At 48.4% G+C, this 16,616-nt stretch overlaps 1 protein-coding gene across 1 annotated transcript in view; it reads right to left on the bottom strand.

Annotated features, from left to right (window-relative positions):
• Nucleotides 1-849: 849 nt before the first annotated feature.
• The window catches only part of LOC118374816 (ubiquitin carboxyl-terminal hydrolase 32-like), a 177,446-nt gene continuing 161,679 nt past the window's right edge, over nt 850-16,616 (bottom strand). The window contains exons 27-33 of the mRNA XM_052468909.1: nt 15,830-16,014; nt 15,464-15,550; nt 12,795-13,080; nt 3,040-3,277; nt 1,982-2,460; nt 1,250-1,342; nt 850-1,055 (exon numbers count right to left, since the gene is read on the bottom strand). Coding sequence (XP_052324869.1) covers nt 882-1,055; nt 1,250-1,342; nt 1,982-2,460; nt 3,040-3,277; nt 12,795-13,080; nt 15,464-15,550; nt 15,830-16,014 — 1,542 coding nt within the window. The 3' untranslated portion in view covers nt 850-881. The remainder of the gene's footprint in view (nt 1,056-1,249; nt 1,343-1,981; nt 2,461-3,039; nt 3,278-12,794; nt 13,081-15,463; nt 15,551-15,829; nt 16,015-16,616) is intronic.

Raw genomic sequence — 16,616 nt, 5'->3', positions numbered from 1 at the left:
GTCGGTTCAGAGTCACAGGCAGAAAAAAAGTGTTGAGGGGGTAGGTGGGTCGGTTCAGAAAACAAAACAGAGTGTTGAGGGGGTAGGTGGGTCGGTTCAGAGTCACAGGCAGAGTGTTGAGGGGGGTAGGTGGGTTTCAGAGTCACAGGCAGAGTGTTGAGGGGGTAGGTGGGGTCGGTTCAGAGTCACAGGCAGAGTGTTGAGGGGGTAGGGTGCTTGTTCAGAGTCACAGGCAGTTGTTGAGGGGGCCAGGTGGGTTTCAGAGTCAAACAGGCAGAGTGTGTGAGGGGGTAGGTGGGTCTTTTCAGAGTCACAGGCAGAGTGTTGAGGGGGTAGGTGGGTCGGTTCAGAGTCACAGGCAGAGTGTTGAGGGGGTAGGTGGGTGGTTCAGAGTCACAGGCAGAGTGTTGAGGGGGTAGGTGGGTGGTTCAAGTCACAGGCAGAGTGTTGAGGGGGTAGGTGGGTCGGTTTTGTCACAGGCAGAGTGCTTGAGGGGGTAGGTGGGTCGGTTCAGAGTCACAGGCAGAGTGTTGAGGGGGGTTTAGGTGGGTTACTGTTCAGAGTCACAGGCAGAGTGTTGAGGGGGTAGGTGGATGGCTCAGAGTCACAGGTAGAGTGTTGAGGGGGTAGGTGGGTGGTTCAGAGTCACAGGCAGAGTGTTGGGGGGTAGGTGGGTTTCAGAGTCAGGCAGAGTGTTGGGGGAGGTGAGTGGGTGGGTCGGTTCAGAGTCAAGGCAGAGTGTTGGGGGGAGGTGATTGGGTGGGTCTTCAGAGTCACAGGCAGACTGTTGAAACTAGGGAGGTGGGTGGGTGGGTCGGTTCAGAGTCACAGGCAGAGTGTTGAGGAGGAGGTGGGTGGGTGGGTCGAGGGTGTTATCCTGATCACTGCAGGACACAGTACTTCTTGTAGTCAGACTCAAAGTCCTCGTCCATGCTAGTGGTGTCGGCCATCTTCTTGCCGTCAGTCTTTGGCAGGAACTGAGAGAAGTCCACCGCCTGCTGCTCATAGAACAGGATGTAGGCGGAGTCCGTGTCCATCTCCTCTGAGTGCACTTCCTAGGGAGGACACGGCAAACAAGCACGCACTTGAAAAGAGATTGTCTAGTCTTTAAAGTGACTAATTGGTTTGCTAGATTATATTGACGATCAGTAGAGGATGAGTGTGTGTGTGTGTGTGTGTGTGTGTGTGTGTGTGTGTGTGTGTGTGTGTGTGTGTGTGTGTGTGTGTGTGTGTGTGTGTGTGTTCTTACCTTACAGCTGCTGTCGTTGTAACAGTACCATTTGTTGTTGGGGTTTTTGGCATAGGTCACATAATGTCCTCCTCCCATGATACCTGAATGGCACTGTGGAGAGAGAGAGAGAACCACCTATTAAATAACACAATATGGGCCATGCGCAAAAGTAGTATACGATATAGGGAATAGGGTGCTAGCCCTGGTCAAAAGTAGTGTACTATATAGGGAATAGGGTGCTGGTCCTGGTCAAAAGTAGTGTACTATATAACTATATAGGGAATAGGGTGCTAGCCCTGGTCAAAAGTAGTGTACTATATAGGGAATAGGGTGCTAGCCCTGGTCAAAAGTAGTGTACTATATAGGGAATAGGGTGCTAGCCCTGGTCAAAAGTAGTGTACTATATAGGGAATAGGGTGCTAGCCCTGGTCAAAAGTAGTGTACTATATAGGGAATAGGGTGCTAGCCCTGGTCAAAAGTAGTGTACTATATAGGGAATAGGGTGCTAGCCCTGGTCAAAAGTAGTGTACTATATAGGGAATAGGGTGCCATTTGGGACAGAGCGGCTTTCTAATCTACACCAACCTTCTAGAGTCATTCGGAACCCAAAATATATAACTATATCTATATAAAACGAACTATATTAAACTATACATAAACTAACTATATTGATAATATATTAAACTAATTCCTAACTTCCCGAGGTATAGGTTAGGAGGCTAACCTCCAAGAAGTTTTGGAAGCACTTACTGAAATTGCATACAAGTTGTAGATGTTCTCCAGGCTGTTGTCTCTTTGGTGCAGAAGGGTGGTGGTGGGTGTCTCTAGGTTCGTGCTGGGCGCCGTACTGGCCTCCGTGCGCTGTAGCCCGTCGCTATAGCCACCGCTGTCCCCGTTCATCACGATGACGTCACTGAGGCTGCTAAACGCGTCTGTGGTGGACATCTCCGGCTCGCTCCTCACTCCCACGAGCCCACCCTCCGTGTCCGCCTGCAGTCTTCCCTCCCTGGGCTCGGTGTCGGAGTCGCTGCCCCCCTCCCTGGTACTACCCTCCAGGTTCTCCTTGCTGTTGGAGAGGCGGTGGCGGCTGCCCAGCTGGGGAAGCCTGAGGCGGGTCTGTCTGTGGCCTGTGCTCCCTGACCCTCCTCCTGTCTTGGGGCTGCTGCAGGGGCTGCTGGTACAACTGATGGAAGAGGGAGGGGCTGACTTCCTGCCTGAAGCAGGAGAGGCTGTGGAGAGAGAGAGAGAGACAGAGAGAGAGAGACAGACAGAGAGACAGAGAGAGATAGAAAGAGAGAGAAAGAAAGAGAGAGAAAGAGAGAGAGAGAAAGAGAGAGAGATACAGAAAGAGAGAGAAAGAGAGAGAGAGACAGAGAGAAAGAGAGAGAAAGAGAGAGAGAGAAAGAAAGAGAGAGAGAGAGAAAGAGAGCGAGGCTCAGTAAAACAACTTGACCTCATTCTTCCTGTGTATATGGGCTATGTGGTGTATTGTGCACTATGAATAGAAGTAAATATATGTTTGCTCTGGTTTCAGTTGTTTCTGTGCGTTTTATTATCTCTTTCTGAATGACTGGTTTGTTTAACAATGGGAAACTACTGCAGATCACTGATCGCTATCATCAAGCTAATCAGGGACTTGGAAGCAACAGTCACTTGAGACAGGTGAAGTAATGAAACACAACCAGGAGCGAGACAGATGGCACCCTATTCCCTATATAGTGCACTACATTTGACCAGGGTCCATAGGGACTATGCACTATAAAGGGGAATAGGGTGCCATTTGGGATGTAGACAGGATGACATCAGACCTTTGAGGATGTTGAGGAACCCAGCAGGGGCGGAGATGGAGGAGACCGTTTCTCCTCCTCCTATCCTCAGTAGCTCCTCCCCCTCGCTGCGGCTCTGCAGACTGTGTAGCCCGTTAAGCCCCGCCTCCCGGGGAGCCAGGTAAACACTAGGGTCAAACCTCTCTCTGGGAAACTGGACGATCTTCTGAGACTTGATCCAGCGGCCGTTCACAAACTGGAACCTCTTCAGGTGTACTATCTGCAACGCAGAGCCAAGCAACAACATCAACTAATATGAAACATGGATGAGGACACGTCTGTTTACATTGCTGATTATGAGCTCTTGCTCTTTTAATAAATAATAATAATACAGGAAATAGTGGTGTAAAGTTTACTGTGTTTCAGTCATACTATGTAGTGATGGTGGCTGCTATGTAGTGAGGCTGGGTGCTATGTAGTGGTGGTGGCTGCTATGTAGTGATGGTGGGTACTATGTAGTGGTGGTGGGTGCTATGTAGTGATGGTGGGTACTATGTAGTGATGGTGGGTACTATGTAGTGATGGTGGGTGCTATGTAGTGGTGGTGGGTGCTATGTAGTGGTGGTGGGTGCTATGTAGTGATGCTGGGTGCTATGTAGTGGTGGTGGGTGCTATGGGTGGTGGGCTATGTAGTGGTGGTGGGTGCTATGTAGTGATGGTGGGTGCTATGTAGTGGTGGTGGGTGCTATGTAGTGGTGGTGGGTGCTATGTAGTGGTGCAGGGTGCTATGTAGTGGGTGGTGGGTGCTATGTAGTGATGGTGGGTGCTATGTAGTGGTGGTGGGTGCTATGTAGTGGTGCAGGGTGCTATGTAGTGGTGGGGGTGCTATGGTGTGCAGGGTGCTATGTAGTGGTGGTGGGTGCTATGTAGTGGTGGTGGGTGGTGGTGGGTGCTATGTAGTGGTGGTGGGTGCTATGTAGGTGGGGTGCTATGTGGTGGTGGTGGGTGCTATGTAGTGGTGGTGGGTGCTATGTAGTGATGGTGGGTGCTATGTAGTGGTGCAGGGTGCTATGTAGTGGTGGTGGGTGCTATGTAGTGGTGGTGGGTGCTATGTAGTGATGGTGGGTGCTATGTAGTGATGGTGGGTGCTATGTAGTGGTGGTGGGTGCTATGTAGTGATGGTGGGTACTATGTAGTGATGGTGGGTGCTATGTAGTGATGGTGGGTGCTATGTAGTGGTGGTGGGTGCTATGTAGTGGTGGTGGGTGCTATGTAGTGATGGTGGGTGCTATGTAGTGGTGGTGGGTGCTATGTAGTGGTGGTGGGTGCTATGTAGTGGTGGTGGGTGCTATGTAGTGATGGTGGGTGCTATGTAGTGGTGGTGGGTGCTATGTAGTGGTGGTGGGTGCTATGTAGTGATGGTGGGTGCTATGTAGTGATGGTGGGTGCTATGTAGTGAGGCTGGGTGCTATGTAGTGGTGGTGGGTGCTATGTAGTGGTGGTGGGTGCTATGTAGTGGTGGTGGGTGCTATGTAGTGGTGGTGGGTGCTATGTAGTGGTGGTGGGTACTATGTAGTGGTGGTGGGTGCTATGTGGTGGGTGCTGATGGTGGGTGCTATGTAGTGATGGTGGTGTGCTATGTAGTGATGGTGGGTGCTATGTAGTGGTGGCTGTGGTGGTGGGTGCTATGTAGTGGTGGTGGGTGCTATGTAGTGGTGGTGGGTGCTATGTAGTGGTGGTGGGTGCTATGTAGTGGTGGTGGGTGCTATGTAGTGGTGGTGGGTGCTATGTAGTGGTGGTGGGTGCTATGTAGTGATGGTGGGTGCTATGTAGTGGTGGTGGGTGCTATGTAGTGGTGGTGGGTGCTATGTAGTGATGGTGGGTGCTATGTAGTGAGGCTGGGTGCTATGTAGTGCTATGTAGTGGTGGTGGGTGCTATGGTGGTGGTGGGTGCTATGTTGATGGTGGGTATTGAGGCTGGGTGCTATGTAGTGATGGTGGCTGCTATGTAGTGAGGTGGGTGCTATGTAGTGAGGTGGGTGCTATGTAGTGAGGCTGGGTGCTGGTGTGGTGGGTGCTATGTAGTGATGGTGGCTGCTATGTAGTGATGGTGGGTGCTATGTAGTGATGGTGGGTGCTATGTAGTGATGGTGGGTGCTATGTAGTGAGGCTGGGGGTGCTATGTAGTGATGGTGGTGAGGTGGGTGGGTGCTATGTAGTGGTGGTGGGTGCTATGTGGTGATGGTGGGTGCTATGTAGTGAGGTGGGTGCTATGTAGTGAGGCTGGGTGCTATGTAGTGATGGTGGGTGCTGGGTGCTATGTAGTGATGGTGGCTGGGTGCTATGTAGTGATGGTGGCTGTTATGTAGGTGAGGCTGGGTGCTATGTATTGGGTGCTATGTAGTGAGGCTGGGTGCTAGTGAGGCTGGGTGCTATGTAGTGAGGCTGGGTGCTATGTAGTGATGGTGGGTGATGGTGGGTGCTATGTAGTGATGGTGGGTGCTATGTAGTGAGGCTGGGGCTGCTATGTAGTGATGGTGGGTGCTATGTAGTGATGGGTGCTGGTGATGGTGGCTGCTATGTAGTGATGGTGGCTGCTATGAGACTGGGTGCTATGTATTGAGGCTGGGTGCTATGTAGTGATGGCTGGGTGCTATGTAGTGATGGCTGGGTGCTATGTAGTGATGGTGGCTGCTATGTAGTGAGGCTGGGTGCTATGTAGTGATGGTGGGTGCTATGTAGTGAGGCTGGGATGCTATGTAGTGAGGCTGGGTGCTATGTAGTGATGGTGGCTGATGGTGGGTGCTATGTAGTGAGTGAGGCTGGGTGCTATGTAGTGAGGCTGGGTGCTATGTAGTGAGGCTGGGTGCTGTATGGGTGTTATGTAGTGAGGCTGGGTGCTATGTAGTGAGGCTGGGTGCTATGTAGTGATGGTGGCTGTTATGTAGTGATGGTGGGTGCTATGTATTGAGGCTGGGTGCTATGTAGTGAGGCTGGGTGCTATGTAGTAGTGTATCATGTGCCCCATCTTGTGGATGTTCTGAAAAACTTAAAGGTACCTCCCAAATGGCACCCTATTCTCTATAGAGCACTACTTCCTCATAACATCTAACTACAGTACCTGCTAGCATCATAACATCTAACTACAGTACCTGCTAGCATCATAGCATCTAACTACAGTACCTGCTAGCATCATAACATCTAACTACAGTACATGCTAGCATCATAACATCTAACTACAGTACCTGCTAGCATCATAACATCTAACTACAGTACCTGCTAGCATCATAACATCTAACTACAGTACCTGCTAGCATCATAGCATCTAACTACAGTACCTGCTAGCATCATAACATCTAACTACAGTACCTGCTAGCATCATAACATCTAACTACAGTACCTGCTAGCATCATAACATCTAACTACAGTACCTGCTAGCATTATAGCATCTAACTACAGTACCTGCTAGCATCATAACATCTAACTACAGTACCTGCTAGCATCATAACATCTAACTACAGTACCTGCTAGCATCATAACATCTAACTACAGTACCTGCTAGCATCATAACATCTAACTACAGTACCTGCTAGCATCATAACATCTAACTACAGTACCTGCTAGCATCATAACATCTAACTACAGTATCTGGTAGTGTTGTCACAATACCAGAATTCTTACTTCAATACCTGGTATAGTATCACGATACTCAATACCAAAACGCAATACATAAACAATATTTGAAACCACAGCAAAAAAAAGAAAAGAAAGTAAAGAAAGAAAGAAAAGAAATCCTATTATCTTAAAATCAGTGAATAACCACTGAGCTTTACTTTTCTAAACATTGAACAACGTGTTGATAAGTGGTTGACCAACTAAAACAACACACAGAATGTGTTCTATATTCAGTTCTTTTAACAAATAAAACACGATTAATACAAGAATATCTTAAATGTTCCTTATGCAAAACCATTCCTGAGACGCAGAGCATAGAAAATAAATCTTAACTATTTAAAATTTTTTATTTGATACATATCAGGGGTTAATTTGCTAATCTATGGACATATTAGGTCATATGACATGATATTTATTAGACCTATGATTCATTATAGCTAATTATACCACAGCATTGAATATTTGTTTCTGATTGGCTCGCATGGCATTCGACTATTATTCCCCTTACTCCGAGTCGATATTCACGTAATAAATAATTCCCCTCGACCACGGCCATAAATTGGAAAAAACAAATATTAATTTACAAATGGGGGTCAACGAGTCAACTCTTTTTTTCATACAGAAATAACAAAACACGCCAAAAACACGCCAAAAAGGAGCACCCACCATCACTGCCCTGGGTCATTGGGATATTTTTTTTTTTTTAGACTAGAGGAAAAGAGTGCCTCCTACTGGCCCTCCAACACCTCTTCCAGCAGCATCTGGTCTCCCATCCAGTGACCGACAGGACCATCCCTGCTTCGCTTCAGAAGCAAGTCAGCAGTGGGATGCAGGGTGGTACGCTGCTGGCCTGTACTTAAGTATCTATTCGCCTACCTCCTCATGCCTTTTGCACACATTGTATATAGACTGCCCATTTTTTTCTACTGTGTTATTGACTTGCTAATTGTTTACTCCATGTGTAACTCTGTGTTGTCTGTTCACACTGCTATGCTTTATCTTGGCCAGGTCGCAGTTGCAAATGAGAACTTGTTCTCAACTAGCCTACCTGGTTAAATAAAGGTGAAATAAAATAAAAAAATAAATCTATACACTATAATATGATCTATAACTATAATATGAAAGTGTACTTAAGTATCAAAAGTATAAACCATTTCAAATTCCTTATATTATGCAAACCAGACGGCACGATAGCCGGGGGCACACTCCAACACAATTTACAAAACAAAGCATTTGTGTTTAGTGAGTACATATTACCTCAATTACCTCGACACCGGTGCCCCGCACAATGACTCTGTACCGGTACCCCCTGGAGGACCAGGGATGTTCTCTTGGTAAGTGAGTCCTCCAGATCAGAGGCAGTAGGGATGATCAGGGATGTTCTCTGTTTAGTGAGTCCACCAGATCAGAGGCAGTAGGGATGTTCTCTGTTTAGTGAGTCCTCCAGATCAGAGGCAGTAGGGATGACCAGGGATGTTCTCTTGGTAAGTTAGTCCTCCAGATCAGAGGCAGTAGGGATGACCAGGGATGTTCTCTGTTTAGTGAGTCCGCCAGATCAGAGGCAGTAGGGATGACCAGGGATGTTCTCTTGGTAAGTGAGTCCACCAGATCAGAGGCAGTAGGGATGACCAGGGATGTTCTCTGTTTAGTGAGTCCGCCAGATCAGAGGCAGTAGGGATGACCAGGGATGTTCTTTGTTTAGTGAGTCCACCAGATCAGAGGCAGTAGGGATGACCAGGGATGTTCTCTTGGTAAGTGAGTCCTCCAGATCAGAGGCAGTAGGGATGACCAGGGATGTTCTCTATTTAGTGAGTCCACCAGATCAGAGGCTGTAGGGATGACCAGGGATGTTCTCTGTTTAGTGAGTCCTCCAGATCAGAGGCAGTAGGGATGACCAGGGATGTTCTCTTGGTAAGTGAGTCCTCCAGATCAGAGGCAGTAGGGATGACCAGGGATGTTCTCTGTTTAGTGAGTCCTCCAGATCAGAGGCAGTAGGGATGACCAGGGATGTTCTCTGTTTAGTGAGTCCGCCAGATCAGAGGCAGTAGGGATGACCAGTGATGTTTCTCTGTTTAGTGAGTCCTCCAGATCAGAGGCAGTAGGGATGACCAGTGATGTTTCTCTGTTTAGTGAGTCCTCCAGATCAGAGGCAGTGGGGATGACCAGGGATGTTCTCTGTTTAGTGAGTCCTCCAGATCAGAGGCAGTAGGGATGACCGGGGATGTTCTCTGTTTAGTGAGTCCTCCAGATCAGAGGCAGTAGTGATGACCAGGGATGTTCTCTGTTTAGTGAGTCCTCCAGATCAGAGACAGTAGGGATGACCAGAGATGCTCTCTGTTTAGTGAGTCCGCCAGATCAGAGGCAGTAGGGATGACCAGTGATGTTTCTCTGTTTAGTGAGTCCTCCAGATCAGAGACAGTAGGGATGACCAGGGATGTTCTCTGTTTAGTGAGTCCGCCAGATCAGAGGCAGTAGGGATGACCAGTGATGTTTCTCTGTTTAGTGAGTCCTCCAGATCAGAGGCAGTAGGGATGACCAGGGATGTTCTCTGTTTAGTGAGTCCTCCAGATCAGAGGCAGTAGGGATGACCAGGGATGTTCTCTGTTTAGTGAGTCCGCCAGATCAGAGGCAGTAGGGATGACCAGTGATGTTTCTCTGTTTAGTGAGTCCTCCAGATCAGAGGCAGTAGGGATGACCAGGGATGTTCTCTGTTTAGTGAGTCCTCCAGATCAGAGGCAGTAGGGATGACCAGGGATGTTCTCTGTTTAGTGAGTCCTCCAGATCAGAGGCAGTAGGGATGACCAGGGATGTTCTCTGTTTAGTGAGTCCTCCAGATCAGAGGCAGTAGGGATGACCAGGGATGTTCTCTGTTTAGTGAGTCCTCCAGATCAGAGGCAGTAGGGATGACCAGGGATGTTCTCTGTTTAGTGAGTCCGCCAGATCAGAAGCAGTAGGGATGACCAGTGATGTTTCTCTGTTTAGTGAGTCCTCCAGATCAGAGGCAGTAGGGATGACCAGGGATGTTCTCTGTTTAGTGAGTCCTCCAGATCAGAGGCAGTAGGGATGACCAGGGATGCTCTCTGTTTAGTGAGTCCGCCAGATCAGAGGCAGTAGGGATGACCAGGAATGTTCTCTGTTTAGTGAGTCCTCCAGATCAGAGGCAGTAGGGATGACCAGGGATGTTCTCTGTTTAGTGAGTCCTCCAGTTCAGAGGCAGTAGGGATGACCAGGGATGTTCTCTGTTTAGTGAGTCCTCCAGATCAGAGGCAGTAGGGATGACCAGGGATGTTCTCGGTTTAGTGAGTCCGCCAGATCAGAGGCTGTAGGGATGACCAGGGATGTTCTCTGTTTAGTGAGTCCTCCAGATCAGAGGCAGTAGGGATGACCAGGGATGTTCTCGGTTTAGTGAGTCCGCCAGATCAGAGGCTGTAGGGATGACCAGGGATGTTCTCTGTTTAGTGAGACAGTCAGATCAGAGACAGTAGGGATGACCAGGGATGTTCTCTGTTTAGTGAGACAGTCAGATCAGAGGCTGTAGGGATGACCAGGGATGTTCTCTGTTTAGTGAGACAGTCAGTTCAGAGGCAGTAGAGATGACCAGGGATGTTCTCTGTTTAGTGAGTCCTCCAGATCAGAGGCAGTAGGGATGACCAGGGATGTTCTCTGTTTAGTGAGTCCTCCAGATCAGAGGCAGTAGGGATGACCAGGGATGTTCTCTGTTTAGTGAGTCCTCCAGATCAGAGGCAGTAGGGATGACCAGGGATGTTCTCTGTTTAGTGAGTCCTCCAGATCAGAGGCAGTAGGGATGACCAGGGATGTTCTCTTGGTAAGTGAGTCCACCAGATCAGAGGCAGTAGGGATGACCAGGGATGTTCTCTTGGTAAGTGTGTGAATTGGACCATTTTCCACTCAAAATGAAACGAGTACTTTTGGGTGTCAGGAAAATTGTACGGAGTAAAAAGTACATGACCTTTTTTGGGTAATGTAGTGATGTAAAAGTTGACAAATATATAAATATTATAAAAAGGTAAAGTACAGATGAGAGAGTTGGAAATGTGGGGACCAGTCCAAGTAGGCTACACGTAAATACAATCTGTTTTTGTGGAAAACATTTCCTCACAAGTAAGATATTTAACTTGTTTAAGTATAATCTGTTTGTAACTCACTACTTACTACCACTCACTACTTTATAGTCAGTTTTTTTTGTGTTGTTGGTCTTGGCAAGCTTAATGTTCCGGTCGGTAGCTAGCTAGCACTCAGTCACGTGGCTGCTAGCACCGTCAAAAAAAATAGTATTCTAGGGCTTCCCTCGGGACCAAGTTTTTCTCAGGAGTGAAAACGCTCGGGAGCAAAGTTGAATAGTCATTTGAGACATGTTGTACTTTTCTTAAAATGTAGTTTTGTTATTTACTAAAACAAGCAGACAACAACAAAATTGTACTTGAAAAAAGTCTAGTTTTTTTGCTGTGAGCCAAAAGAGGTAACCACAGGTTGTTTTCCCCAAAGGCGGGTGGGGGTCACGACATTCTGTCTAATACTGACAGACCACAGAGTACCACAGTAGAAGTCATAATACCCATAAAACCCAGCGGTCATACAGGAAAATGGTTCCAATCATTTGTCCAATCGGGGATTTTAGAAGAGAGAGAGATTTCCACGGTTCTCAAAACGTCACGCCAGGGTAAACATTTCACGAAACACAGCCCTTACTTTAAGTGGTCCTTCTGTAGCTCAGTTGGTAGAGCATGGCGCTTGTAACGCCAGGGTAGTGGGTTCGATCCCCGGGACCACCCATACGTAGAATGTATGCACACATGACTGTAAGTCGCTTTGGATAAAAGCGTCTGATAAATGGTATATATATTTAAGTGTTTCTAAAATCCACTATGGGAAAAATGAATGGTGGAAAAACGATTGGAAAAATTGTCAGTTTGACCACTAGGTTTACGGGTATTGACCCGTTGGCATTTTTCTTATTTTGTTGCCCCACAACCTGGAATTAAAATAGATTTTTTTTTTTTTTTTGGGGTGATTGTATCATTTGATTTACACAACATCCCTACCACTTTGAAGATGCAAAATATGTTTCATTGTGAAAACAAGAAATAAGACAAAATAAAAACCAACAGAAAACTTGTGTGCATACCTATCCCCCACGGGTTTTGACTAGGCCTTTCCAAGACATTTACATGTTTTCCCTTTAACCACTCGAGTGTTGCTTTAGCAGTATGCTTAGGGTCATTGTCCTGCTGGAAGGTGAACCTCCGTCCCAGTCTCAAATCTCTGGAAGACTGAAACAGGTTTCCCCCAAGAATTTCCCTTTATTTAGTGCCATCCATCATTCCTTCAATTCTGACCAGTTTCCCTGCCGATGAAAAACATCCCCACAGCATGATGCTGCCACCACCATGCTTCACTGTGGGGATGGTATTCTCGGGGTTATCAAATGTGGCTCGGGCTGTGTCATCTACATGCACAAGTAGCCTGGCTAGCTTACTACTGCCCCCTAGAGAAGACAACTAGCCTGGCTAGCTCACTACCCCCCCTAGAGAAGACAAGCAGCCTGGCTAGCTGACTACTGCCCCAGAGAGAAGACAAATAGCCTGGCTAGCTTACTACTGCCCCCTAGAGAAGATCCTCTCAATCCGTACATGACATGAGACACATCTTGTACCGAACCGTTTTTCATCTTCTCATATCGAAAAAGTAGCAAAGTTTGGGTATACTGGGCAACACTAGTATCTGGTATCCTCATTACATCTAACTACAGTGTGACAAATGCCTGGCTGCTGTGTGTGTCAGTGTTCTGACCATATGAGTTTTCATGGCTGCCTCATATCGAAAAAGTAGCAAAGTTTGGGTATACTGGGCAACACTAGTATCTGGTATCCTCATTACATCTAACTACAGTGTGTGTGTGTCAGTGTTCTGACCAGTATGAGTGGCTGCCTCATAACATCTAACTACAGTGTGTGTGTGTGTGTCAGTGTTCTGACCAGTATGAGTGGCTGCCTCATAACATCTAACTACAGTGTGTGTGTGTGTGTGTGTCAGTGTTCTGACCAGTATGAGTGGCTGCCTCATAACATCTAACTACAGCGTGTGTGTGTCAGTGTTCTGACCAGTATAGGCGGCAGCCTCCACAGGTCCAGTTTCTTGGTGGCCAGGCGGTGGGTCTTGCACTTGGAGCAGTAGTAGAGCTCATCCTCTCCCAGCTCCTCCTCACTGGTGAAGGCCTTCAGACAACTGTCTAGACTGATGGGCTCTGCCTGGGCCCTGCGACTCTGCTGCACACTACAGTGCTCCTCTACTATCTGGAGAGAGAGAGACGGAGAGAAGGGGGTTAGACGGAACAGATAGACAGGGAGAAGGGGGTTAGACGGGACAGATGGGGACCGGGAGAAGGGGGTTAGACGGAACAGATAGACAGGGAGAAGGGGGTTAGACGGGACAGATGGGGACCGGGAGAAGGGGGTTAGACGGAACAGAGAGAGACAGGGAGAAGAGGGTTAGATGGAGACAGGGAGAAAAGGTTAGATGGAGACAGGGAGAAGAGGGTTAGATAGAGACAGGGAGAAGGGGGTTAGATGGGACAGATGGAGAGGGGCCTGTGACTCTGCTCCTCACTACATTGCTAAGATCAGGGACAGAGCCAGGGTAGATAGGAAGCCTTGATATGATTTGATCTGGGTAAAGGTCTCTGGTGCCATCATGCTTCTCTATACTCAACATATCGCCAGCACCTGTGTAGACGTAATCTTTTCCTATAGGATCTGATGACTGACCCTCTCCTGTCTGGTAGAGGGAGGTGTAAGGCTGTATTGCTCCAGTATGTATAGGGCTGTAGAAAATGCTATATGATATACATTCAGTGGCCAGTTTATTAGGTACACCCATCTAGTACTGGGTCGGATCCAACTCTGCCTCCAGAACAGCCCGAATTCTTCAGGGAATGGATTCTACAAGGTGTGGAGTTCAACTGTTGCTCAATTGGTATCAGGGGACCTAACGTGTGCTCGGAAAACATTCCCCACACCAGTACCCCACCGCCACCAGCCTGTACCGTTGACACCAGGCAGGATGGGGCCATGAACTCATGTTGCTTACGCCCAATCCTGACTGCCATCAGCATGACACAACAGGGACTAGGATTCGTTGGGGACCAGGCAATGTTTTTCCACTTCTCAATTTGTCCAGTGTTGGTGGTCGCGTGCCCACTGGAGTCGGTTCTTCTTGTTTTTAGCGGATGGGAGTGGAACCCAGTGTGGTCGTCTGCTGCAATATCCCTTCCGTGACAAGGACCGACGAGTTGTGTTCTGAGATGCTGTTCTGACATTTACTCCTGGAGGTGCCGACCTGTTGCACCCTCTACAACCACTGTGATTATTATCATCTGACCCTGCTGGGCATCTATGAACTTTTGAACATCTTGGCCATGTTCATGTTCTGTTATAATCTCCACCCGGCACAGCCAGAAGAGGACTGGCCACCCCTCAGAGCCTGGTTCCTCTCTATGTTTCTTCCTAGGTTCTGGCCTTTCTAGGGAGTTTTTCCTAGCCACCGTGCTTCTACACCTGCATTGCTTGCTGTTTGGGGTGTTTTAGGCTGGGTTTCTGTACAGCACTTTTGAGACATCAGCTGATGTAAGAACGGCTTTATAAATACATTTGATTGAATGATTGATTCTGCTCCGTTATTTATCAGTTTGTGGTCCGCCTGTAAGCACGATTCTTGCCATTCTCCTCCCACTTCCCTCATCAACGAGCGGTTTTTTTTTGCCCACAGGACTGGATTTGTTTCGTTTGCAGCACCGTTCTCGGGAAAACCAGAGAGACCGTCGTTCGTAAAAAGCCCAGGAGGTCAGCCGTTTATGAGATAGTGGATTCTACCACTAATGATCCTACCACTGGTGATCCTACCACTGGTGATCCTACCACTGGTGATCCTACCACTAATGATCCTACCACTGGTGATCCTACCACTGGATGATCCTACCACTAATGATCCTACCACTAATGATCCTACCACTGGTGATCCTACCACTAATGATCCTACCACTGGTGATCCTACCACTAATGATCCTACCACTGGTGATCATACCACTGGTGATCATACCACGCGCTCTTGTCATTCCTTATGCCCATTCTAACATTCAATCAAACAGTAACTGAATGCCTACCATGCCTGGTGATCCTGCATGCCTGCCTACCACTATATCCTACCACTGAAAGCCCCACTGGTGATCGATCCTACGTGACCATTACCCTCTCCACTGTGAAGTCTGGATCCTACCACTAATGATCATACCACTGGAGGTCCTACCAGGGCTGATCGGGATCCCAGTCGATCAGCTATGCAGGCGATCCTACCACTAATGATCCTACCAGGCCCTGTCCTCTGTATTCAGTCCACCGTAACTGACAGCCTCCTGCCTGCATGCAGAACCTGAACACCCTCTCCTGTGACTGGTAGCAGTAACACACACAGTAACACACAGTAACACACACAGTAACACACAGTAACACACACAGTAACACACACAGTAACACACACGAGCAGAAGCACAGAGATGGTACCCCCACACACGCCGTTTACCCCCACACACACCGTTCCCCCACACACGCCATTTACCCACACACACGCCATTTTCCCCCACACACGCCATTTTCCCCCACACGCCATTTTCCCCCACACACGCCATTTTCCCCCACACACGCCATTTTCCAAACATGAGATGGATACAGTAATAGAAGAGAAGTGTGTGTTTTGATGATGATGATGGTGGCCTCACCTGTACCAGGGACACCAGGCACATGAGTTGCCATCCTTCCCCACCACCCTCAGTGTGAAGGGGTACTGGTAGCCCATACTGTCATCACTGTAGTAAGGGCATAACACACACATGACATCACTAACAACCTACAAAACAATATCAGCTTCAGTCAATAACGTGGGGCGGCAGGGTAGCCTAGTGGTTAGAGCGTTGGACTAACTAAGGTTGCGAGTTCAAACCCCCGAGCTGACAAGGTACACATCTGTTGTTCTGCCCCTGAACAGGCAGTTAACCCGCTGTTCCTAGGCCGTCATTGAAAATAAGAGTTTGTTCTTAACTGACTTGCCTGGTTAAATAAAGGTTAAAGGTGTGTGTGGTACTGACCAGTCCTGTGCATGGTTGCTGGCCTCTTGCGGGGGCAGAGGGCTGGCCAGACGGGCCACCTGTATCCAGACAGCATCGTACAGGTCCTTCTGACTGGTGTGAACCGTACAGGGAACGATCAGGGGCATCCCAAACAGACTGGCACGGTTCTTCTGACTGGACAGGAAATACAACTCTGTCCGCATCTACAGGAAAACACACAGGAATAAAAAAAACAGCCAGAACTACGAACCTCGATGCCGAAACATGAGAAATGTATTTCCTCATTGATACTATACTCTCCTTCTATATATTTAACTTCAACAGACCAGGTCTCTTTTTCACAAACATCAGTACAAAACACAAAATCCATCCTGAGCCTCCCCCATTCAACCCTGAGCCTCCCCCTGAAACACATTCAACCCTGAGCCTCCCCCTGCAAGGCATTCAACCCTGAGCCTCCCCCTGCAAGGCATTCAACCCTGAGCCTCCCCCTGAAACACATTCAACCCTGAGCCTCCCCCTGCAAGGCATTCAACCCTGAGCCTCCCCTGCAAGGCATTCAACCCTGAGCCTCCCCCTGCAAGGCATTCAACCCTGAGCCTCCCCTGCAAGGCATTCAACCCTGAGCCTCCCCCTGCAAGGCATTCAACCCTGAGCCTCCCCTGCAAGGCATTCAACCCTGAGCCTCCCCCTGCAAGGCATTCAACCCTGAGCCTCCCCCTGCAAGGCATTCAACCCTGAGCCTCCCCCTGAAACGCATCCAACCCTGAGCCTCCCCCTGCAAGGCATTCAACCCTGAGCCTCC

This window comes from Oncorhynchus keta, chromosome 18 (genome assembly GCF_023373465.1).
Source record: "Oncorhynchus keta strain PuntledgeMale-10-30-2019 chromosome 18, Oket_V2, whole genome shotgun sequence".
Lineage (NCBI taxonomy): Eukaryota > Metazoa > Chordata > Actinopteri > Salmoniformes > Salmonidae > Oncorhynchus > Oncorhynchus keta.
This window is presented reverse-complemented; position numbering and strand designations above follow the sequence as displayed.